The sequence below is a fragment of the Triturus cristatus genome, chromosome 1_2 (genome assembly GCF_964204655.1).
Source record: "Triturus cristatus chromosome 1_2, aTriCri1.1, whole genome shotgun sequence".
In the NCBI taxonomy this organism is placed as follows: domain Eukaryota; kingdom Metazoa; phylum Chordata; class Amphibia; order Caudata; family Salamandridae; genus Triturus; species Triturus cristatus.
The window spans coordinates 921851249-921876060 of NC_140580.1; the positions used below are offsets into that span (position 1 = coordinate 921851249).

A 24812-nucleotide genomic window follows, 5' to 3' on the forward strand; every position below is an offset into this window, starting at 1 on the left:
AAGTCTCGCACAAGGAAACGTCCTCTAATGATTCTTTGTGTAGTACCACCCATGATTTTGTGCAGCTCTGGCAATGATTCTTGATGGGATACATTGTTGTCTGGAGGAGATGGCTTGGCAAAGGTCTGGATCATTATCTGCTGGGGGAATAAGTGTATAATTTGCCCATGGATCTATTGCGAGATGTATCGTCATTATCATGGTGAGATTGTGGAGAATAAGGAGGTGTAATTTGCAAGGGATTCGCAGATGGAGAAGGAGGCAGTGGTGATGGTAGTAGAAAAGGACTTGTAGCAACAGATTTCCTGTTTAAAGGGATCTTGTCAGATGGGTCTTCATCAGGAAGCTTGCATTTGTGAGGCAGCTTGATGTGAATACGGCCAGTCTCAAGGTTAATTTATAGCTTCTTTTGCTTGGGATCTGGTGTTAATGGAATAATGTCTAGATTCGGATCTGAAAGGGTATCTTTCTGTTTCGGTGCAAGCTGTCCTTTCGGCGCGGAAGGTTTCGGCTTCAAAGGTTGTTTGGCTTTCGACACAGATGATTTCAACTCCAAGCCAGACTTGTGTTTGGAACTGGAGGCCTTCGGTTCCGAGGAGAACTTTTGACGACTCTGTACAGAGCCGAAAGGCTTGACTGACGGTTGCGGGACGGGGAGTTGGAAACATCGTCTCGGTGCTTACCTTGGCCAGGAGGCAGAGGTGGCGCCGAAGCCTTGAGTTATTTCGGAGTAGTTTGTAGGGGCAAGGGGTCTCGGTACTCGCGTCACCTTGTCCCTGCGGCAGTTCTTCGTCGTCGAGGTCTATCTCGAGCTCCGAGTCGGAGTCTTGTTCGGAGCAGGCTTCCTCCTCCTCTGCCACGGATGCCTCAAAGTCTTCTTGGCCAGAATCTTGACGGAAGATGTCCAGCGCATCTTTGATGCTTTGACGTTACATCTCTCGACGTCGAGCCCGACGATAGCAAAGAGTTTTCTTTGATCAAACGATTTGCAAGCGTCACAGTCTTCTTTGTGCTCGGGAGACAAGCACAAGTTGCATACTTCGTGTGAGTCGGTGCGCAGAAACTTCACATGGCACAGAGGACAGAATTTAAATGGAGTTTGATCCATCGACGGAGAGCTGACTTGGCGCAGTAAGGCACAAAGGCCTTCCACAAAGTTTTCCGATCAAAAAGTTAATTCCATTGCCGAAACACGTGGAGAACTGGGAAACGCGTACGAAACAATACCATCGAGGGTAGAGAGGATTGCATGTCAGGGGGAACCCGAAGAACAGTTTTGTTCTGGAGCGCAGCAATACACGTCCGAACCAGATGGCGGGAAAAAGAAAATCTAACAATGGAGTCAATGACCATGCGCACTATCACCGAAAGGAGGAGTCACCTTACCTTGTGTATCTACAGCACACATCCCTCTAACATGTAGTTATCTTAAAATCTGGCATGGATCGGGCCCTCCAGGACCAACTTTGGAGAACCCTGCTCTCGGTGAAACCTCTCTCATATTGCGCGCAGCTGGTGGCACTGGATGTTTTGTGTCCTGGGAGGGCATGCCTGACCTTGAGGAAGCGAAGGAGCATCAAGTGGGTAGATGAGCAGCTTTGAATTTTGTTCCCACAGGTTGAAGCAAGGCAATTGCTTCATGCTCCCCAGCATATTCAATAGAATGCAGAGAAAGCTACGCCTGTAAGAGATGCGGCGGAAGGCCTATTGTGCTTCTAGGCTCATGGGTCTGGGGAGGCACTGGAAAAAGAGTGGTCAACATCACCATAGTCCACACACACAACCTGTAGGAGGTGCTCATGGACAATAAAAAGCTTCAGAATCAGTCCAGCTGAGAAACTACAGTGCTGCCCTGGACAGTAATTTTTTTTTTAAAAAAGGCACTGCTGATTGATGAAATCCAGAACACCAAAGCTAAAACAAAAGAAATCAAATAAAAGCTCTTTAGACCATGCATTAGGATTCAGGTGAAAGGGCCAAAGGAGAGAGATGAAGAGCTCTTCTAGAACAACTAGATTTAACCAAAGCCGTAAAGATCCTGCCTCAAACTTAGCATCTGATCTAGTTTGGAAATCTGTGATGATCGAAGCACCTGTTAGAGCAGTAGATGACAAACTAGAGGGTCTAACGGGATGGTATTTTAAAAGTGAAACAGGTTGCAAAAAACAGAGACTCCCAGATGCACTAAACAGTCAAAATATTGGGCTGTGAAGTACATTATGTTCCTGCAAACTTTAAAAACTGTCCTGTAAGCAATCTAATGAAGCTGGATATGAATATTGAACTTCTAATTTCAGATGTATCACATCTTTATGTGAAGCTATCATTCCAATTAGTGATGGTGGAAGGGATGAAGAACTTACAGGGGTGTCAGGGAAGATTAAGATGCCACTGTAGTTACAAGATCTAACACTTGCTTATGAAGAATCATGGAGAGACACTAGTCAACAATGAAACACTGAGGCTTGGCTTCAGGTCCACTGGCCCAGAGTGTGTGCTGAAGCCTGCCATAGGCAGAAAACTTACAATGTTTAAGGGTAGTCCTCTTTTGCTCTTACTGAAATTATTCCTATACATGCAGGCCAGGAAAAAGGACTTAAAAAGGAACTGAGCACCAGAGAGATGGAGGCCACACTTTTGTACCCAGTCAAGCAACGGTGATCTCTCACTAGGGCATAGCTTAGTCTCTGCTCACATGGAATCCGCTACGTTCATTGCAGAGGGGCTGTCTAAGAGTTAAGGATGACTTTGGGGGTAGTTATTTTCCACAGCGGGTTTAAGATGACTAACATACCGGTCTGATGTGAATCGGTTAACAGGAAGCATCGAGATCAAGGTTGTCTAAACAGCTAGGCTCACTCGAGCTGAAATGATTTCACACTTAAGAGTAAGGTTTCTGTAGTCAGTAAACAAAAAATGCATTCACACTTATGTAAGAATAACTTGGTCAACACTGGCAACAAACTGATGCTACTGCTGATTTATTTAAAATAAGCTTATTTAATAAGCAAGCTACTTACCTGTACACAGTGGTTCACCAGTATTGATAACTTTCATAGATTCACATGTTTAAATCTTCCACGCTGTCAAGGTGGGAGTCTCACAGTAACTAGCAGTAAAAATCAAAAAGCATAAGACAGCAAAATCCAACCCCCTGAGATTGTATACCAATCTACATCAATTGAAGTAGAACCAAACTTAACAATCAGAGAGAAGCCCTTGCGCCTCATTCCTCTCCTCCAGAGCCACCACTTCAGAGTTCATAGGTCAAGTATGCCAACTACCTAATAGTAGTATGTCCATCAATCAATGAGGTGAGCGACTGAAGGGGAGGGGTGTAGGGCTCACCTCACTGAAATAAGTTGCAAAAAACTGCTTGCCCAACTTCCACATCATGATTTGTATTGGCATCCAGACAATAGTGACTAGCAAATTGCAGGACTGTTTGTCCATGTGGCTGCTTTGCATATGTTGGGTAATGATACTCCGGCAAAAAGGAGCTGTAGAGGTTGCTACACTTCTTGTTGTGTTAGAATGCACTTTAGATGTAAGAGGTCTTCCTGTTTTTTCATGGCAGAACTATATAGCTGCTGATACCCATCTTGCTATACCACCTAGCGAAATAGCTTAACGTGTTTGTGGAGGTACTAAAGCGACCAGGGGCTGATCAGATTTTCTAAAATATTTTGTTCTTTCAATATATAATGTTAAGCACCCCGACATCCAATGAGTGAAGAGCCTTTTCTGCTTCATTTGAAGGATTCTGTATGTATGACTTTAAGACAATAGGTTCATTGAAATGAAAATCTGTTGGAATCTTAGGTTTGAAATGAGGATTAGTACGTAAAATAACTCTGTCCTTTTTAAATTGCAAGTATGGTCGTCGAATTGTAAAGCATGTATTTCACCAATTCTTTTAGCTGATGTAAGGGCTATGAGAAGAGCTGTCCACCATGAAAGATATGATGTCTGCCTTATGTATAGGCTCAAAAGGCCCTCTTATCAACTGAGCCAATACTGTGTTCAGCTGCAAAGGAATTGGCAGTTTCTTTATTGGAGAAGTTCTAAATAGTCCTTCTAAAAAGTATTTTATTAGTCTGTCTGACCATAGAGACTTTTGGTTTCTATATTACCTGAATTTCGATATTGCTGTAAAATGAACCCTAATTGAACTATGAAATAATCCAAAGTGAGCTAAGCTGATTAGGTATGATAATATCTGTGCTGATGTCAAAGACAATAAGATTTATTTGTGGATTAGGCTCTGGCTTTTGCCAGTAAGTCTCTGCATTGTTGAGAAATATTCAGCTGGTGGAATTTGCCGTATTCAGGAGCCAGGCCTCTAAATTGAGTGATTCCTGTTCAGGTGTATTACCTGGCTATTGTTCATGGACGCAATCCTGGGACTGCCTTGAGTGGAATTTGCTGCTAATCGGACATTAGTATGAGTGCTGTGTGCAACAATTGTTTTTGCCACGCTGGGGCTATTAGTATAATTCAACAATATTCTCTTTTCAGTTTGTTTAGAATCCGTGGGATCGGAGGCGGAAAGGCGTACGCTAAAATACCTGTTAATGCGAGATACTGGATTATACCCAACACCCAAGTGTCCAAAGAGATGGTCTTTTAATTTTCATTAAAGTTGCTGAGAGTGCCTCTAACGTTCAAGGGAGCTAACCAAAGAGATACAACTAGTGTCATGACTGTCACAGCCTCCTAGAGAACTCCTGTCCCCTCCATGTACCAGTTCATTTTCTCCAATTTGGTTACCTAGAGAAAGCGGTTGCTGGTGGAGGTCGGTATTGCTCAGAATTGCTGGAGATATCCCTGTTGTTGATGGATATATGGCTGATATCTGTTAGACGGATGGCCTCCTCTGGAGTATTAGCTTCAGTTTTTGTGCTGCCTGTATAACCACCGAATCTGGTTTTAGGTGACCTATCAGACAAGCTGGGGAGTTGAATGGGGTCTTGTATTTCTAGTCGAGTCTGGATATTACTGCCACCGTAGCAGGGTTTTTCATGACCGTAAGGCCTACTGCCCAAATATATTCAACAATGGGTATAGATCTCCCGGATATCCTCATTTCTTTCAAGTCATACAGGAAACAGTCTGGTTGTTGAACAGATACTGGCAGATCAAACCTTTTGGCAGCTCTTTCTAAAATCATCTGGTGGCAAGCTAGCCGCTAGAGACGATGGAGGGGTGGACATTTGTGAAACATAATCATCCCATTCACTTTGTGTTTGTGGCTTGACCCTAGGGTCTTTCACTTTCTTCAGGTTCTTCAAGCTAATCGTCCTGATCTACATAGTCATCGTGAATAGTAATTTATCTAGCGGTTTTGGTTGTGGAAGGCCTTTCTGCTGTGTAACCGGGCTTCTTTGTTGTGTCAGTGGTTTCTGAGAAGGCCCAAAAGATTCCTCATAAGGGTAGGTATCATGAAACTCTTCATACGATTTTTTTCTATTGTGCTGCCTTCGCCTAAAGAAGAAAATCCCTTGTAAATGAGTTAGCTCATCCTGGTCAAACTCCTTGACTGTTTCCAGGCATTTTACCTGCAGTTGTGATGGGCTGCTTGCTGGCCCAAAAGTCCCGTCATCATTCATCTTCTACCTCTAAACCGAGTACTGTTGGCAGAGGCAAAACTTTAACTGGTGAGGTTTGCTCTGGTCTTAATAATGGTTCAGCAACGATGGTCGACAGAGCAGTCTTTGAGGCTAAAACCTTGGTCATCGCCTGTGTAGCCATCAACTGTGCAGTTGTAGGTTCCGCCATCCACGAGGGCACCAACAGATCGCCAGTCAACGATGTCAATGACGGCATGTCGTGGACAGTATCGATGAAAAAGACATCCTCAAGATTAGTTGGGATGTTGATGACGCAATTGACACCAAGTAGTAGAGATCGTCGTCGAAAACCTCTTAACCGTCAACGATTTTGAAGCCGACTTGCGTAATTTGAGAAAAGGATTTGAGGTAGGCTTCTTTAGATCTGCAGAGGCTAATGACCTTTAGAAAGGAGTGAAAGGTTCACACTTTAATTCCTTTAGTTTAGTCTTGAGTTGCTGACTGACTCAATTTCTCCTGATGTGGCTTTTTTTTCTCTGTCACTGTAGGTAATTTCTTAGGTGGTTCCCTAATCAACTCCTTACAATGGTTTTCTCTTTTTAAGGTCATTTTCCCAGGAGTTATGGATCCTTCATGCCTAGAGACTGGAGTTTGTCGCTTTCCTGTTTCGAAGCCATAATAGAAGCATTGCTTCTCTGTCTGTCTTTCAATGTCTTAGCAGAAACCGTTCTACAGAATTTGCTGTCTTTAGGGGTATGATCAGGGTACAAACAATACAGAAAATCCTTAGGGTGTCCTGAGAAAATTGTCTCATCTTACCACAGGTCCTACAAGGTATGAACAAACCCTCTTTGGATCACTATGACATGGTGAGATTCTGCCAGGATTATAAGTAAGTTTATTGTTTAGTTGATAAAAACCTCAACAATTTTAATGTTAAAGCATGATACAGCAGATTTCATAATTAAAAGGATTGGGGACCATATCGTGAAAACATTACTTCCATTTATCAATCTTAAGATCGGACATAAAATATTCATCTCGAGCTAACTAGATATATACATTTTCAGCTGTAATTAACTAAATATGCAAAGTGTAGCCAGTTCGGTCAATGTGCAAGGAGAGCAACATGGATACTGGGGTAATAGACTAGGACCCCAGGTGCATTGCTAGCATTATCTGCGCACTGCCTAGGAGCGCCAATACCCTGCGTTACCACCCACCTTGTAGCCTCACATTGCTAGCCTAAGTTGTATTGCATAACAACTTAACAAATGCATCCTCTGAGGGTTGGTTCAATGTGAAGGTGGTAGCAAGGACAATACAAACTCCATTCTTGGCTCTAAACATTTATAAGGAGCTTGCTGCTGTTGCTTGGCACATAAAGTGCCTTGTGCATTATAAAAAGAGGGGAATACGATTCTGCCAGGATTAGGCATAGGCAGGATAATAAATATTCCTAAGTGCAAATAAGAAATCTTCAACTAAACATCACAGATGTGACAGTATCAGTCTTTCTTCAAAGAACTGAGCAGAGCTCAGAGAGAATCTCTTTCACATGACGTGCGGCTAGAAATCTGGGGTGTGGTGGCTCTGGAAGAGAGAAATGAGGCAAGGCTCCTCTCTGATATGGTGAAGTTTGGATCTACTTAAAATGTGGATTGGTATACAATTTCATTTGGTTGGACTGAACTGTCTAGTGCGGTTGACTTTTACTGCTAGTTCTAATTACAATGGGACTCCCACCTCGAAGGCAGGGAAGTTCAAGCATGTGAATCTATGAAAGATTCAATACTGGAGAACTGCTGAATACGTTAAAGATTATTTAAACTTAAAGCGAAAGGACTGCACTTTAAAAATTTACAATTGATAAAGTGCCAAACATGTTGATCACTGGAATTTTGCAATCATTCAGAAATTAAATTGTCAAGAATGTATTCTTAGTCAAATTTCACTTGCAATATTACCTTCTAATCCTACATGGAAAGCATGCCAATGCCAGAGCAAAGCATTGACGAAGAAGTTCCAATTAGTTTGAGTATATATTTACTGACCCCCACAGGCACCTCACCACATGAAGTGAATCAAAATATATATTGTAAAGAAAAATTAGGTTACTCACCACAGAGTCTGTGAAGGGACTTCTCGGAGTAGGTGTCTCTGTCACACCCTTTCCCAATGTGGTTGGTTTCTAGCTCCACATTTGCTTGTATTGATGTGATGGGTTCATCACATGTTTCCAGATGCATGCTGGGAAATAAAGCCAAAGAACCAGTGCCTGGCTCATACTCTATCCGTTTGCTCCAACCTGCAATTGCACAACAGAGATGGTGATGCTCATGAGCCAAGGGTAATTGGGAGGGCACAGTTAATGAACATAAGAGAGGATGATATAGTCATGGCTTAGGGAACTGAAAGGAGCAAAGGGGAAATCAAAGTATAGAAGACCACAGTAAATAAGTGATCCGAAATGGAGGTGTTTGTACAACAATGATGGACAATGGTGACTCGAAGAAACAATAGGAATCCAAGTTTTGATTAATTGGGGGGGGGGGGGGTCATACTGTGGCAGTAAGAAAGAAGAACGCGATGGTGAAAAGAACTTGGTGTATATTTATGCTTACCTTGCCAGCCGGGCTTGCATGTAGGTTTAATGCTGATTTTCACCAGCACATCTTCAGTGGCCCTTTTGCTCCCACAGTCGTATGCAGTGACCGTGAGCTTATACTGTCGCTCTTTGCCATAGTTCAGCTTCTCTGTGTTCTTAATGAAGCCTGTGTAAGCCAGAAGGGAAAAAATTTGATACTTGGAAGTTCTAGCTTTCAGCAGAATCAAAGCGTGAAATTTTTTATTTTAAATCAATCAAATAATAAGGTAAAACTATGCAATAACCAACCATGCTAAACATTCTTTTAATTCAGAAAATGGGTCAACTAGTCTGCACCCTCATCAGAAGGATACGGCCTTGTTCTAGAAGGCTTCTTAAGTTTCTCAGAGTGCAGTGCAGACAGTTAAATGCAGTATATTTTGATATCCCACTCCGTGAAAGGATTTTAAACCAGGAGACCGGTTAAGATATTGGTAGATATTTGGTAGGTTAGCAGAATGTTTATTCATTCAAAGACATGATAGGGAAGGATGCTATAACCTTTAAGGTGACTTAGTTACTCCATCCTCGTGGCTCTATCGCTTTATTTACAATGGATTATTCTGCCGCCATTAAAGGGGAGTAGTAACAACTACTGTCATTACTTAGTAGACGTTTGAGTGCCAAGCATCATTTGGGTATAGATCATATGAAGGAGCATACCTGTACCCTTCATAAGAGTAATATACACAATTCCTTTCTTTAAGAATAAAGCCAATCTATGGTTTGTTTTCATTTTATGGCTTAGGGTGTAGCAGAAGGGTGCCTACAGATTATGAGTAATCAAATCACTAAATGTAACTGTGGGTCAACACTTTAGGTTCTAGAAGCTTCCTGGAAATAAAATAAAATACTCCAGGTGATTAATTAAAGTAATCAGAAAGCTAATCAATGTTTTCTTCCTCAACAGGAGACAATACTTCCCAGCTAAACATAAATTACGTACTGGCTAATCAAGATGCATTTGTTTTTGAAGGAAACTTTAACTTGTGGAATGTATACATGATGCATAATGCAGAGTGAAAACAAAACCCTCATTCTCAACGTGGACAATCTGTCGCAAGTGATTAGAAAACAGTAAACTTCACCAAGCCAAGGCTCATATGAACAAGCAGCATTTCTATATGTTGAAGTCTCTTAGAAGATGTTGTCGGCAATCCTGGGTTCGTAGAATTGCACATATCTATATAGAGCAGCGTTTGTCGGCACCACAATTATGAGATTATAATTATAAAAATGGTAGGATCCCATAGAAAATTAAGTAAAAATAGCAACTTAAGGAACTACAGAAAGCTGACTAACTAGGGAAAGCCTAGAGTTCACTAAGACACCCAGGTTTCTCACAACCTCAAAGGAAGAAGGCCCACAAATACCCATCAAGGTAGGCCTCAGGAATTCCATCTAGCTTTTAAGCTTCTATTGTGTAAGCAAATAGCCTTAGAGAAGTGCAATTTTAAGAAGGTTGTCATTCATCCACCAGCGCACAAAGGTCCTGGGCCTTAGGGAGACACTTTGTGTCAATGTCTGCACCTGGCTCCCACCTGCAGATATGAATACTGTCTAACCTAATGAAGGACAAATCCACTCCAAAACAAGGTATGCCAGTTGACAGTTAACCTATGTCAAAGGTAGCTGATGAAACTAACCGCATCACGGCTTTGGCACGGTCTCCTTCAAATCACAATGCCCACATCGTCCAGCGGGTAGGTTATAACCCACTCTGTACCTAAGCTGGGTTTAAAACCAGCGTGTAGAAAGTACATGAGTAAATGGGTTCTTAAACTGCAATCTTACAACCCTCTCTGGCAACTTAGCTGTATACGTCATCAGAAATATAGAAATAAAAATTGACAGGATAACCCACAGTAGTAAGGGAGCCCTAGTCGGATACAAGTGGATTTGGCCAGTGAAATTCTGGAAGTCAAAAAGTTTGCTGAAGTTTCTAAGTTCCGGAGTAGTAAAGGAGTTTGTCGTGGAGAATTTTTCTTCTCAAGAAGGAACTGAGACCCTGCTGAAATTGTAGCCAATGCTGTGAAACCAAAGGTGGATACCTAAAGCAGGTTGCTCCCATGAGAACACTAGAGATTTCTAGCTGAAAATTGTCTAAGTCCCAACGTAGAATGGGACTTCATTGTTTTTTTCCCCAGAAGTCCAGGGAGCTTTGAGTGGGATGAAGCTGCAATTCAATCTGATGCTGTGTAAGTGCCAGTCAGATACTTTTTCCCCAATCAATCCACTAAAACTCTGGAGGAAAGGTTTTCAAAAATGTCCAACCTTTTTTCTGGTGCACATACGAACATTCTTCTAAGGAGTATACTTCTAAGGCCCCATGGTCCTTAGGAGAGGGCATCTAAAGACTTTGAGGGTGTCAGGCAGAAGCCAACAGCAAAGTCTAGTCCAGCTACTCTACTTGTAGCTCCCCTCTAACTGCTCAGCAATACAATAATGGCTATCAATCTGCACCACCCCCACTTAATGGCAGGGGCATTTCTAACCCTCTCTCCCTGGTTGGCAGACTATTACAAAAACCAGACTGGTGAACGATATTGCACAGCACTGATCGAAGATTAAGTTGCAAATATAATCGCCAGCCACTCCACCCAGGTGGAACAAGAAGGTCCCATTCAACAACTGAGTTTGTTCCAAAATAACAGGCACATCGCACCTGCTACCCCCAGACATAGATCAAGATTCAGAAATGGGACAAGAGAAAGGAATTGAGTATGCTGGCACGTCATCATTTTCCCCCACACAAATCGAGGAGATTGGTTGCACACCATGCAAAGATAAATAGTTTTACAATTCAATCTGTCTCAGCAAGTATTCCTCAAAATTAGACCAGTAAAAGCACCGTCAATATGCAGTATTTCCTTTTGATCAGATGCCAGTGCTTCAAACTGTAGTGCATGGAAGTGGTAGCAACCTTCATATGCCACACAAGCGTGGTGGGATAAGGGAGTTGGTTCAGCTTCCCCTATTTGGAAGACTGGATGCTCCTCGCCTGCTCTCACCATAAGGTACTGCAGGATTTACAGACTGTAAATGAAACTGTTAACTGGTAGGTGGCATTATCAGCCTCTTATGACTCCACCTTCAGAAGTGGCAACAAAGAGCTGCATATAGGAGCCAACCTTGTGCATGGGCATCTAATATTTCCCATCTAATCCACACCTTCAGATTTATAATGTGACTGACAAGTCTGAGTTTGTACTGGCATGTCTAACTTGAAACCTTTTTATTAATATTGATAAAAGTCCACAATGCAAATAGGAAAGGGGATGGTCGGTGAGGAATCTCTGGTTAGATGGAGTATCCACCAGAAAAAAGTTGGATACTTCTAAGCTTAGACTCCTCACCTTATGATCAGCACCTTAGCAAAGCCTTCCTCTAGTAGATGGGTCTCTGGTGTTGACTTCTACCAGCAAGTCCTGCAGGACCGAGCAAGCAAACTTATCTTCACTGTGGACTTCAGAACTGATACAGTAGAGCTTAATGAAAGTATGGACAGGTGACCATGTGGCTGCTTGGCAGATGTCCAAGACAGGAACAACCAAAGCGTGGCGTATAGTAGCAGCTTAATGGAATGAGAGTCCTTTTTGGACAAGGCATAACAGTTTGATGCAGACAAACTCGCAATCTCTGATGGATGTTTGCACACTCACAGCTAGGACACCATCAGACTGCAGGTTAGAATTGTAATGCACCCAGGATCTTGAGTAACATTTCTGTTTTCATCGGGACTCCCCCAATATTGCTCCAATTTAGGAAAGAGTTGAAGATTCACCTCATTTAAGAACACATCAGAATGCATTATCCACCCACATCCCTCCTTTGTTTCCGGATTCATTGACTTTATGCTGCTCTTTGACCATGTAAAGTGGTCTGCTGCCTTTTGCCTAGTAATATTGTATACATGCATCCAGTCTTGGAGAAAGTAAGTTCTCTTATTTACTGTCGATCTCTGGACCGCTGGGGTTTTAAAATGATGGTTCATGAGGGCTACACCATGGGATCCATGGAGCGTAAATCCCTCCCTTTCATGGTCTAGGGCATCTAGGTTGATCGATCCGGAAGACACACTGCAATCTCTGGTAAGTGGGAGGACACCACAATCAATTTTGTTTCAGTATACTTTCCCCCTCGGCTATACGACGTGGCCTTTGCTGAGCATAGTGATCTTCTATTGAGGCTCCCGGACGTTGACCTACTAGTGGGCGGGGATTTCAATGCGGCTCCTTGTGAAACAAAAGACCGGTGGTCCGCTCAACACATTAATTCGACCGGTTAGACTTTGGCTGACTCCTTGATGGCCCTGGACTCGTAGACACATGATGCGCCTGTAACCCTATGGAACTGCAATACACATACCAATCGGGCACCCATGGCAGCCTTTCACAAAACGTTCATGTCCTTCCCCTGCCTCATCTGCTCCCCCACTTTAAAGAAGTTTGTCATCTTGCCAGGGGGATATATGATCACTCCCTGGTCTGGGCGACACTTGGCAGCCCGCTTTGAGATGAGCAAAGGAGTCTTGTAATTAGCCCTTAGTATTTGAAGATACCTCAAAACCGTACAAACCTTAGTACAGCAACAGAACAATATTTCAAAGAGAATGTGGGCTTTGTGGTGTCCGCATAGAGCCTATGGGAGGCCTACAAGACTGAAATAAAAGGTCAAGGGGTCTCATTGATAGTGGGACACAAGAAAGAAAAGCAGGAAAGTTTGGACTCTTTAGATTGGGAGATCCAAGAGTCTGTGCTCCTACATTCAGATCCAGTGTAGGGCATTACAGCCTAGCCTTGAAAGGAGTTCAGGGATGTTTCAATGGAAGCAGTTAAAACCCACCATCGTCACAGAGCGCCATCTATACGAGGTGGGCGACAGGGCGGGGAAATTGCTGGCCTAGCTTGACAGAAAGGAAAGGGCTACTCGATGGGTGCCAGAAACCTTAACTGACACAGGGGAATGAGTGCGAGGTAGACAAGAGAAAGTGGATGCCTTTGCGGCATACCATGCACATCTCAATAAGTTAAGAATACATTCAAGTACCTCAAAAAACAATGGAGCCATGCACAAATTAGAAATGAAGTTCCAGTTAAACTGCAACAATTTTCAAAGTAGTAATGTGTCCTATTTCTGAAAAAGGGCAAAATGGGTGAAGAATGAATACGTATGCAAACCTATTGCCTAGCCAATGGTGCATTTACAAGTCTAGTTCAGCAGCTCTGCCCACAAAATGCCACTGTTTTAAACTGAACCATTTTCCAAGAGAGTCAAGAACATTGGGTCAACATTGCAATTTTCATATTCGTTGGCAATCAATTATAAATCTAAAGAACTAGTTGCCATCAATACGAAAAATCACAACCCGCTTTAACATACATCCAAATCTAAGAAACAAATCTTGTGGTACAGATTTTCAAGCAAGAGGTAACTGTAAATGAGCTTCTCAGGTGAACAGACATAGGAGTTTAGCAAGCATCCAGCTTCATTGAACTACCTGAGGCACGCTCACATCACCAGCTTAGTGTTGCAAAGACTGAATCGTCACGCAAAAAGCAGGCTTTGATAGAGACACACTGAAGATTCACTGATCAAAATAAAAGGTCACTACACTGGAGCGTTTCAGGCTGAAGCAAGCACAGCGTTCTAATTAGTGCCACAAACTTAAGAAGTACAAATAGGTGATGTTGCTTGTCGCTGCACGTACAAAAGGTTAACACTAACCCCCACACCTCAACTCTTCTTCCCCAAAGCCAGTACCACACTTCTGTAATCATGTCACTTCGGTCTCTTACCATCTTTGCCAATGGTGAAGGGTACATCCGGAGTCACAATCTCGTAGCTGCAGATCTGGCTGAACTGGGGAGAGCAGTCAGCATCCAAGGCCTCCACCTGCAGGATACTGTCATACTTCTTGCCTTCGATAACTGTTGCCTTGTAAGACTTCTCCTTGAATACAGGGGCATACTCATTTACATCATTCACCTGAATATGCACTGTGGCTCTGTGGACACAACAAAAACAACAGTCCAATAAATTCACCCACAGGTCAGGTTCAGCCCTTAAGCAAGGGACTTGTGGTTTTGCCAATTAAATGAGCCAACACAGAAGTATAGACTATTTCCACACATCAGTATTCATGGCCTTCAAAGAGATGGCATTCTCTGTGCAGGGTATTACTAACATATGTCCTTAGAGCCAAACAGCAGGGCTCCTCACATTAGGTAACTGAAAAACTGAATACTCGCAATGCCCATTATTTAAGGTGCTAAGAATATCATACATTTCTTTCCCATCCCATGTCTAATTGTTGTACAAGGAATTACGTTAAGTCAGAATATGACTGCTTGGTCCAAGAGCAGATATAAAAATAATATAAAGCCTTTGCACAGAGAAGGTTCGACTTACCCAGAGAGAGCATCAATCTAACTCAAAACCTTCTCTCCCACTAAAAACATTTTCCAAAACAAAAGTCTTGCACTATCTTTTTTTTGGAAAACAAATTTTATTCGTTTTGCAAATCAAAAACATTAGTCGCTTATTAGAACCTGTCCTTGGCAATACACACCTCGAATGTCCCTTCAATCATACAATTCTAAGGTCTATAGTTAAAGCCCAAAATACATACCAACACTTTATCACGTAATAGGTGAGTCGAGGAAAAATTAGACATGGATACAAAAGAATATCCCTCCCTACTTAACAGTACCCACAAGCTATACCCTCATCATGAATCATAACAATTCTAAATCAAATAAATCTAATACATCTCCCATCTCTTCCCCTCCCCCCAGGCATGTCACTTTCAGTATTATACTTTACAATCAGTAAACATAGGCATTGCATAGTTGGTGGTAGTCCAGCAGCCCAAGAATGTAAGCACGTGCGTGCTGCTAACCCATGATGGCCTATCCTACGTACACCAGATGCGTCTATGTTACTGCTGCAATGTGCTTATCGTGGTGCCGTTCTAACTCCGGTAGGAGCGGCTCAGTATCATCCTCGCTAGCAGTGTCTGGGTCTTACAGTAAGCCTACCAAGTGCTCCCATGCCCTGGCCGCCTCTAACGCCCTCTCGCTCCCCGTTCTCTTTGCTAGTTGCAGTCGCACTATCCCATCACAATCCGCCCATTTGATGAATTCTTTTCTCCATCTAGCTACTCCAGGGGCCCCTCTCGCTTTCCAGTGCATTGTGATTTCCCTTTTGGCCAGCAATAGGCCCATGCCTATAAACTTGCTAGTGATCTTAGTTTCTAGCCGTATGGGGGAACCCATGCAGGACACATGGCCCCATTGCCAGCCCCAAATCTGTCTGTCACTGCGTTCAACAGGGCTACCACCTCAGTCCAATAGCTAGCTAGCAGTGGGCACCCCGGGATCATGTGGGGGAAATCTGCTCCCTCTCCTCGACACCTCGGGTATTCATCTGTATCCGTAGTAGGTTTTGATTTTTGCCGGGGTGAGGTAGGCTCTATGCAAAGTATAGAAGTGTACCAGTTGAAAACGAGCATTCCTGGTACGCTCGTTCCACTATTTCAGCCCAGGCCCTATCCGGTATCTCATCTCCCACATCCACCTCCCACTTGCGCTTAAGAACATCCATAGGAGCCAGCTTCTCCTACGTCATGCGCTAGTAGAGGCAGGTGACCACCTTGTACATCCCTGCAGCAGTCACAATATATTGGCACCCCAAAGAAGTCATAGGATCAGTCTGGCCCTCCTTCCAGTGCGCACGGACGGCTGCAGTGAGTGCCGCATGAAGCAAGTCGTCGCCCCCTCGCAAGCCAAACCGCTCCTGCAAAACATGGAAGGGCAGCATGTTCCCATCCTCATATAGATCTCCAATAGTGGTCAACCCCTTCTCATCCCAATCGCTCAACTCCCGCCGGGAGCCCTCGTGAGGAAGTGCCTCACACATAGAGAGCGGAATATCAGAGGCATACGGCAATGCCATACTTGCTCGTTTGAAACTCCACCTCCAACATTGCCTTGCTGTCTTAAGGTCCTCAGGCAGGGAACCAATCCGGACAGGGAGGTCCAGTAGGATTTGTGAGAGCAGCTTCAGTTCCGGGGCTCCCCCTCTCTCCTCCGGTCCTCGCAGTCGCAGCGCCATTCTCTGTGTAAACCACTGCAGCTGCGCAGCTAAATAATACGTTCCAAAGTCAGGAACCGCCCATCCACCCTCCGATCTTGGCCGCATTAATACTGTCAGGGCACCCCGGCGCCTCCCAGTGCCCCATAAGAAACCTGTGATCATGGATGTGAGTTGCTTAAAAATCCGTGCCGGAATCCAAATCGGCAGGGTCCCGAAATAGTGTAGCAGTCGGGGAGGTCTACCATTTTAAGTAAGGCCACTCGCCCCGCAACCGACAATGGGAGTGATCCCCAAAACTCAAAACTGCCCACCAGCCCTCTTATCGCTCTAACTACATTGCCCTCCAATAAATCCGGTCGTGCGTGATAGATCTGAACCCCTAGATACGGGAGGCACCTATATTCCCACCTTACTCCTGCTATATTCTACGAGCTAACCCTATTACCATCTGTTGGGAACAGGCATGATTTAGCCCAATTAACTCTAAGGCCAGACACGTCTCCTAGTTCATGCAGTAGTGCCTTTGCTCCCAGCAATGCTTGCCATGTGACTTCTAAGAACATGAGTAGGTCTGCATACAAGGCTATATGGTGGGTCTGACCTTGTGCTTGTAGACCCCGGTAGTATCCCCCAGTCCTAGCCTTTGCCGCCAATGACTCCATGGCCAGTGCAAATAGGAGTGGGGATAATGGGCATCCCTGCCTCGTGCCCCAGCTCACTTCGCAAGCTCCAGATATCACACCGCCCGTCCTAACTCGCGCTGTGGAGAACCTATAAAGTAACGCCGTCCATGCTATAAACTCGTATCCCAACCCAAATCCGGTCATGACATGGAACAGGTATGGCCATTCCAAACTGTCAATTGCCTTTTCTGTATCAACGGCTAACACTGCAGCAGCATCCGTTTGGCAAGAGTCCGCTTCGAGTACCTGTAGTAATCGCTCGGATATTTAAGGCCGTATTCTGAGCAGGTATGAAGCCAGTTTAATCCTGATGGATTACGGTCGGCATATGGGGCAATAGCCAAGTGGCCAAGATGAGACTTAGTATCTTATAGTCCGTGTTAAGCATGGAGAGACAAAAGTCTTGCACTTATACCAATAGATTAAGCCTGTACAATATCCGTGTCAAACAGGGTCAATTCATAATTCACATATTTTGAAGCCTAATGAATTTATTACCTATCTTCAGTGATGCTCTTTCTGGTGGATATTTTAATTGTAGATTCTCTTCCGTTTCACTAGCCCCTGCAACCATCCTGGGTCTGGCTATTTCTCTTCAAGCACTTGCTTACACACGCTGGTAGGTGGCACCATCCAGCTCCACAACGACCTTGCGCTACCTTCAAAAGGTACGGGAAGCATAAAGGCAACACCTCATGTGCAAACGTCTGTTAACTTTGAAGACTCCTGCGTCTTCAGACATGGATCAACACAGTAGGGGAATCTAACCCCTCACAGGACACTACGCCACAGTACTTGGGAGAAAGGAGGGCAGTGAGGAATCTGCAGTTCGAGTATGCACCAGAAAGATTTTTACCAAAGGAAACTAACTGGTTCTTCTGATTCCTCACCTTTTGATTGTTGAGGCGGTAGTGCTTGTTGAGCTCAAAGATGCACATGTAGCAGCGGTAAAGTACTGGAACACCCCTCACCAATACCATTGTGGCAGCAATGGCTCTAGTAAAATTACCCTGCAGACCCTCTGAGTAGGGAGATCCTTCTTGAGCAGGCTTAACCTTTTTTTATGTACCGGATGACCCACCTGGTTGGGAGACTTACTGCTCCGCCTTCCCAGCACAAGCAAACCAAATGAAAAGATTGTCTTCAACTGAGTAGTCTCTAGTACACTCAATGTAGAAATGAAATGGCTGTGGATCATCCAAGGTTGAGGGCAGCATTTGGATCAGTGACTGACATATGCTTCCTGCAGTCACAGCATGCCTTACAGCCAATGGTTTTGGGAAGATCTTTGCTGGCACACTGTTGAATTCTGATGTATTTTAGAGGTCTGTAAAACCGAGGAAATTGGGAGCTGAGCACTAGATATACGTCAAAAGACGCAGAAAGTAACCCACATCAACGTGCAGGGCCAACGCATATATGTGGTTGTGAACAGTAACTTCTAGAGGCAGCACAAGGCCGTCGTATCCGATGGCACTATCTCCCAGCACACTTGGGAAAACATTCCAGACCAGATTAGAGCCTGGGGATAGTCAAAAGATGAGGAATCTGTAATTAGAACTATCCATCAGAATTGCATCGGTCTCCAGGTAAACTGGGCTAAATCCTGCATCTTCCCTCTGCAAGAAACCGTCCATGGTCCTCTTTGGACACAGCTTGACCCTCTATTGAAGTTTGAAATGCCTACATTTCGGCACCCCGGAATCAACATATATCGCTCTCCTGTGGACCTTCATGATGGTAATTTGGGTGAAGTCTCGAGAGCATTCCCTTCCCAGATGATTTTCTGGGCATTCTTACCTCTCTCTGTAATCCGGAGGGTGACCTTGGCGAAGATGGTGGTCTATCCTCACCTCCTTTGTCAAACTTCCCCTTTTTACAACTCAACTATTTGGCAGTTTTGCTCTAGGGTGGTGGGAACCATCAAGTAGCTCTTGCCACAATGAAACTTCTGGTAGAGGCGAGAGGACTGGCTCTCGACGATTTTTAACAATATCATTTAGCGGCTCAGTTAGAATGGGTAGCTCGTTGACTCTGGCTGCTCTCTTCATGAAGCAGGGCTGTCTATGACTGCATTTAGGGATGGGCGGTTACATTATTCACTGCACTCCTCCACTTAACTTCCTTCTCTACCCACAGCTTTGCCACACATTTCTGCATCTTATCTAGCTAGAGTGGGCAGGATATTGGCATAGCAATCTCCTTTTGCCCTGGCCATTCATATCATATGCCTAGTGCATCAACAGCCCATTTAAAACTGGGACATCTGCATGCCTGGAATGTAGCTGTCCCTTGGGCGATCTAGTCCTCAGGAGGGAGCGGATGTACTTCCCCACCTTAATGGCTGACCGCGACCCAATCCCCCTCTGCCCGGCCCCCCCCCCCCACCGGGATAATTCCTAACGTATGAACGGAGTAAGGGAGTCCCTCCCCCCCACGCAATTCCTAACGTATGAATGGAGTAAGGGATCTCTATCTAAGCTATTTTGCATACAGCATGCATTGCCACCCACACACAAAGCCTATTAAACACTTCTCACAGCTCTGGCAAGCTTATCAGGTGGCTCTACAAAGCCTTCTTACAGCAGATGGACTAGACCCATACCACATTGAGTATGGCCTGGGAGACAGACCTAGCTCAATCTATATATGGCCCTGATTGGCGGAAGAAACTGGAATACTCACACAGGGTGTCCATTGGAGCACAATTCCAATATATTCAATTTAACATAATAGGCAGAGCTTACTTCACACCAGCCAGAATATATACGATTTTTCAAAGCGTAGCCTTGGGCTGTCCTCGTTTTGCCTTACCCGAGGCTGACCTTATCCACATGCTGGGCCTCTCCATTTCGGACATGCCTGCAGGGTTGCCCTTTGGCCTTTTTCCTCGACCATCCCAGGGGAGATCTGCAATTAAATTCCTTGACTTGGCCCAAATATTAGCTAAACAGGCCATCAATATGCGGTGGAAGCATACTAGTGCTCCTGCAATGGCTACTTGGTCACGTACACTGATCACTTGGGGCCAAGTGGAGAGTACACTGCTGCATAGGGAGGCGCAAGCAGACAGACGGAAATACTAAATATCACTAGCATTGGCATATGCTCCGTGAGCAATTTAAAAGCATCGCCAAAGACTACAGCAAGCAGCCCTGACGTGCCCTGCAGAACACAGACCTCGCGGACAGCCTCTTGGACACTAGGTTGCTCATTTGTGCCCACAGGCCTATACTGGATGTCGGTGATCAATAGATATGTACTGGATGTCGGTGATCAATAGATATGGTCTTCTACAATGGTTGTGTAGTAAGGCATTGGCGGGTTCACTATCTCTTACTACATATATAATGGGCGGGAATACCATCTTACTGCTGTAATAACTAGCACCAGAGGTGGGGGGGGGATTATGTTGGGGTTTTGTTGTGCCGTTTACTAAAAAGTACATGTTGCAAGCATATGACTACATAGAGTATGGGCAAGGTGGTAGATCTTGGTTGTCCTTGGAACATTACAGTCTATGATATGAATTGTTTTTTGTACTTATATGCATGTACGCCAATAAAAACTTGTTTAAAAATAAAAAAATATCCACCAGAAAGAGTTCTTAGTCCTCAATTGCACTGAATCTCTGGTAGGCAGTTTATATAAGTGGTGTCTTCTGCCATGCACAAAATAAAAACATCTTAATATTCCAAAGGATACTTTGGAATTCTGCCATTTTTTGTGTGTATTTTGCTATGCATTTGGCGACTCTAACAAAGAGTCACTTAGTTGTGTGTTACATTATTTTTGGGAGATTGCGGTGCCACAACTAATATCTTATTCTTTTCAATAAGGGGAAACATAGTGGCTAGTTTGGAGGTTAGTAAACACGTACAAAGGTTTTTTTTTTTAAATGACAAATGCAGACTGCTTGAAACTGGTTATAATAATCTGATTTTCTTTATCAAAAATAAATCCTCTTAAGACATCACTCTAAAACAGTACAGTCAAAGCGTTACTCTGATTATTATCACCATTTCCCAGGTTGAACTTTTACACTTTACTTCTCCCTTCTCTTTCTTTCAAGTTATAACCTACCCTCAACAGAGAATGTACTCTGAACACTAAGAGGAAGTGGGCAGAGACAAAAAAAAAGGTTAAAGAAAAAGGGACAGAGCAGCAAAGAGAAAACGTGAGTAGGAGAGAAGGCAAAAGAATGTTGAGAAAGATAGATGGGAAGAAAGCAAGAATGAAGGAAAGTAGAGAAACTGTGAGAGAGGGAAGGAGAAGCTACAGAAAGGTGAAAGGAGCAAAATAACGGGTAGGTGATGTGCAGAGTGGCTGGTAAGAGAAGTTAAATGATGATGAGGAGAGGTAGAGGGGTTGGTGAGGTGAAGGGCGAGATGTAGAGGACAGAGAAGAAGTTGTAGTTAGCACAAACTGGGATGCTTCTTCATGAAATGGGGAATCAATCTGCAAAGAGGAAATCAGACAAATATCCTGGCCTGTGTAGTACGTATATTTCCCAGAGACCCAAAATGTCTGCCTACATTGTCCAAAGCTTAGCATGCTACCTGGTAATCAGAAGTTACAAACCTCATGCTTAAAACTAGGGGTATATGGCTCAATGAGACTGTCCTGTGAATATACCAAGCAACAGTAGATTAGAGCACACATTTTCTCATTCCAGATGCCGCATAGATCTTTGTGCCTTCTTTCTCTAGAAAAATGTTTGCATCTGGGTCCACATGTTTCCCTGGGGCAGATAAAGCTTAGGAACTGAATTTAATCGCTCATTTCACCAAGCTTACTGAATGAATGGAGGAGTATCACATGGTCGACTTTCAGCATTACTCAATCAGTTGATTCTTTTCAGACCAGTGTTTTTAAGTGCTGTAATGCAGGACAGACTTCATGCAAGTCTGCTTTGATGTGGCCTACAAGGTTTGTAGAAATTTTTAAGTCGTTCATTGGACTTTAATCATCTCTTCAAGACTCTCCAGTAGCCTTCGAAATTCTGCACCATGCTTAAGGACACTTTAAAAGTCAGTTTAAAAAAAAATTGGCAGGTTCGTTCATATTTAAGCCACAAATTTACTTTGAATCTGGCAAGATAACTTGCATATTCTTTGTTTTATTCTAGTCTCATTGACATGCAGTTTTTACCTTTCGAGCAAGAAGGCGAATATGACAAATGGTGTGGTTCTTCGGTCGGTTCTGTACTTGTGTGATCCTATAGTGGGGGTTGCCACAAAGTGCCCCACACCAGCCAGCCAGTAGGCCCGGCAGCAACAGAGTTCGGGCTACCTGCATAACCACCTTAATGACTACTCAACAGTCTGCAATGTGAAGTGTGTTGGGGAACCTACAGAAAATTGTAAAGTAGAAATATGAAAAACAGAAATCCCAAAGAAGAGGGTTATAGCGATAGCGGTTTGGTTTGCAATAGAGTAGTAAATGGATGCAGAATGGGGGTGAGAGGAGGCACTGCTCACTGTACGATCCCTCGCCTAAGTCCGCACCACTTTTCATGAACTAAGCAGGGGCTGTGGAACCCATCTCATGGCAGTTTAATCAGTTTAGGGTCTCAGGTCGCTGCCAGTTTGCAGGCACCTGGTTGCTGTTCCAGTTAGACTGAAGCGTTTTCACCACTTTTCTCCAATTCTCACCACTGTTGGGTGGTTGAAGTCGTTCCCTCCCCAGTCAGGGCAGACAATACCCCCGCAACTCCCACTGTCACCAGCTCCACCAGGGTCCTGGCCTCATCCTTCTTAGCACGCAGTTCTCTAAGTCAAATGTCCATCTTGCCTCACAAACACCCATGCTGTACTTTTTCTCTCACTACAGCTCCCCGGCTGCATCGGCCTTGTGGTTTAGTACGCCGTTTTCTTGGCCTCCACAAGTGTGGATATCCATCTGTAGTGGTCAGAGTGGGGCCATCCCTGGTGATCTCCAGTCAAGCCCATGCTTCCTCTAGGGCGGTGAAGAGTGGGCACATCCTTCGTGAAGCAACTTCAGCTCTGCAGGAAACAGCAGCATGTAGCACAGTCCCATGGCCTTCAACTAATGTTTTACTCCGGTGTAGGTCTGTCAGAAGCACTGGACTCTGTCTAGTTGGGAAAAATGCGGATGACATGGTTTTCGAATGTGTGCTTGACAGTTTTCCGGACTGTTTGTAGGATCGCATCTTTGTTACGGTAGTTGAGGATTTTTGTGATTATAGCCCTCGGCTTTATCACTAACAGGGGTGACAAGTCTTTAGAGTCAAGAGCTGACATGATCAATTTCTCCAGGAATGTTTCAGGGGCTGTTCCTTCAACACCATCAGGGAATATTATAAAGGAAAATATTACTTATCTTGTAAGCATCTGTTAGCGGCATGTAGTGCTGTAGATTCACAATCTGGCAATCTAGTGTTGGGCTCAGAAATGTATAATTTATTTTAATCCGAAAAAGGTCTTTGAGTCACCGGACCTGGTGACTCAACCTATTAGTGATAATGCGCATGTGCAGAAGCTTCAATGTTAGACTGTTTTTCCCAACACAGAGAGCGAGACTGGAGATGGAGCACAGAGATGGAGTAAAGATGACCATGCAAAGTTAAGTATTAAAGAGAGCGAAAATAAAGATTATCTGCAAGAATCACAGTCTTATCTCACTGACTCTCCTAAGGAAAGTAATGGCTACAAGAAAGCAACTTTCCAGGAGGGGAATTACATAGGGCATGAGTGGAGAGGTTCAAAAGGAGGGTTAGGAGTCTTGTAAGAACTATGTTGAGGTTCCAAACCGGGGCAGGAGGCCTGGGTGGGATAACCTGTTGGAGGATTCCATTAAAGTCCTAATGACTGGTATTCTGAAAAATGAAGTATTGTGTCTGTTCTGTAAGTAAGTGGCTATGGCAGTCAGGTGTAACCGAATAGAAGTGTGTAAGTGAGGCCTATCCTCTGCAGGTGATCGAGGTACGGTGAGTGTCCTGTACAGATGCTACAAGAGGACTGATCTGTTTAGGGAGACAGTAGCGTACAAACCATTTCCATTTGGCTGTGTAGGAAGCTCTGATAGTGTGACTGCAGGCCTCCTTAAGAATAGACCTGCATTCTTCCGTTTGGTTAAGATAACCAAAGTCTAAGACTTCAGTAGCCAAATCCCCAAGATTGAGATGCTGAGGACTGAGGTGTCAGAGTGCCGTGGGTTTGTGTGAGAAGGTCCGGCCTGCTGGGGAGCTTCTCATGAGGAACTAGAGAGAGATCCAGCAATTTTTGGGGCATGCCCCTTGGGGTTTGCACAACATCTCAGGAGGGAGGTGGGGAGGGAGGCAACGGGCACAATCCACCTTAACATTTTACCTTCTGTTTTCATTGTTTCCCACGTCAAAAGTACGTTTGCTAACGGTGTTTCTTCCCCCATTCTAAACAGGGCTTTCAGGTTGGAGAACTCTGGCACAGCAGCCAATCAGCAAGTAGCACCGTCACCACTGATGTTCCACCAATGAAACGAACAGCATCACAGATGGCAGGAAGGGCCATGAATTTTGCGTGCATAAAGCTACTGCATACCACTACTTTTTTGGAAGTGTGTCGCTTCTTCATTGCTGCCATTTGCCTCGTGTTATCTGTTTTTTATTTTGAGCTTATTAACTTTCCCTTGTTTGGTTGCTGCCCTTTGCTCTCAAGGTTATCCTGGTTTGTGCTCTGCTTTTCACTGCCTCGCTGTGAAGGATTTTACTGCTTCCTGGCACTAGTGTTCCCCTACTGGTTCTTTAGATGATTGGAGCTTCAAATCAGTAACAGTGTGCACAGTTAGTTTGTTAGATGAAGTATTGGGTAGATT

General features: G+C 44.1%; 1 protein-coding gene across 4 annotated transcripts in view; it reads right to left on the reverse strand.

The window, feature by feature from the left end:
• CLSTN1 (calsyntenin 1) overlaps positions 1–24812 on the reverse strand; it is a 442723-nt gene that overhangs the window by 245870 nt on the left and 172041 nt on the right. For all 4 annotated transcript variants that reach the window (XM_085609788.1, XM_085609783.1, XM_085609779.1 and 1 more), the window contains 3 exons: positions 14016–14224; positions 8195–8344; positions 7693–7878 (listed from right to left, as the gene is read on the reverse strand). In XM_085609788.1, the coding sequence (XP_085465914.1) occupies positions 7693–7878; positions 8195–8344; positions 14016–14224 (545 nt within the window). The remainder of the gene's footprint in view (positions 1–7692; positions 7879–8194; positions 8345–14015; positions 14225–24812) is intronic.